This window comes from Eimeria maxima, genomic scaffold (genome assembly GCF_000499605.1).
Source record: "Eimeria maxima Weybridge genomic scaffold, Emw_scaff990, whole genome shotgun sequence".
NCBI lineage: Eukaryota > Apicomplexa > Conoidasida > Eucoccidiorida > Eimeriidae > Eimeria > Eimeria maxima.
In genome coordinates this window covers 1-1,214 of record NW_013566914.1, presented here as the reverse complement: position 1 = coordinate 1,214, position 1,214 = coordinate 1, and the positions used below count along the sequence as shown (strand labels likewise).

Genomic DNA, 1,214 nt, shown 5'->3' with positions numbered 1-1,214 from the left:
GTAGGAGCAGTGATTGCAGCTCACCGCCCCGGCTAGGGCTAGTTGGTAACCCGTCGACGACAGGACGCGTTTGAGGCAGACTGCATTTTTGGGAGGAGCTAAGTCTTGCCCGTGCCAAAGATCCCCCACGACCAAGCTGGTATTCTCGGCAATACTGGTTTTTCCTCGAGCAGTGCAAGGGAAACGGGGCACGTAATGCCAAGTTTGTTGTCGCTGATCGGTGTGCGTTCTAGTTGAGGGCGTCAGTGGAGACGTAGACTAGCTTTGCTTACTCGAGCATCGAGTACGGAGCAGTTCTTTACATTCACCCTCATCGATTATTGACAGCGTAGATGGCTTCTCAAGTTACAAGCCGGGGGGTGGGGGGTCAGGACCTGAAGGTGCTGTTTCTGCACGAGCTGGATTCAGCTCCTGGAAGTGAGAAGCAGCGACTGCTTGAAAAGGCTCTTGGGAAGCAAAGAGTGAAGGCTCCTAACTTAAAGACGCGACAGACCATAATGGTCTTTGTCCTCATATTCCTGGTCCTAACCATTTGCCTCCTCAGCACGGTTATGTAGGTTTCCTTCGCATTACGCCCATGGTGATGTCCTCCTTTCATGTGGCGCTGTAGGGAGCCCCAGCATATATATAGCCGTAGAGAGACAGACAAGGGGAATTCTGTAACTAGTTGTTTTATGGCGAGTGCTTTGTGCTGTGCTTGTTATTTACAGAGCTGCAGCTGTGCTGGCGAAGTGGTATGTAGGCCTGTGCGTCTTTCTTGCAGCGGTGAGAAGGGAACGGCTCAGTGTCCCGTGTTCGTGCCCCAAGAAGGACATCTTTGGGCAGAATAGCTGGCCCGGCGCCCTCGACTGACGTTGTGATACCACTCGTGCCGCTTGGCCGAACTCTGCATCACTTATTTTCGTTTCCGCGAACGGCCTCGTAACTGTATCTGATGCCCCTGCAGCTACCATTTTCTGTGGCTTCTGCTCCGCTTTTGTGCTTAGGGGCTAGTGCTTTTGCTGACGTACTGGTTCGGGGGTAAGGCTGCAACGCGCTACATGTGGCGGAAGGCCATCCGCATAGCTGAGAGGAAATTTAGAGAGCAGCGTTCCAATGTCATCGTCGCCACTTCCTTCGGCTCTGTTGTAGCCCTCAGCATGGATGTTCCAAAAGTGCCGATGGTGAGGATTGGGTCAGAGGTTTATATATATATATATATATATATATATATA

General features: G+C 51.8%; 1 protein-coding gene across 1 annotated transcript; it reads left to right on the top strand.

Moving 5' to 3' along the window:
* Positions 1–332: 332 nt before the first annotated feature.
* Positions 333–1,163, top strand: EMWEY_00046940 (hypothetical protein, conserved; the record flags this gene model as incomplete). The annotated part of the gene is made up of 3 exons (XM_013483164.1): positions 333–553; positions 711–765; positions 987–1,163. Coding segments are annotated over 3 exons (453 nt in total), but the record flags the coding sequence as incomplete, so codon positions are not given.
* Positions 1,164–1,214: the final 51 nt, after the last annotated feature.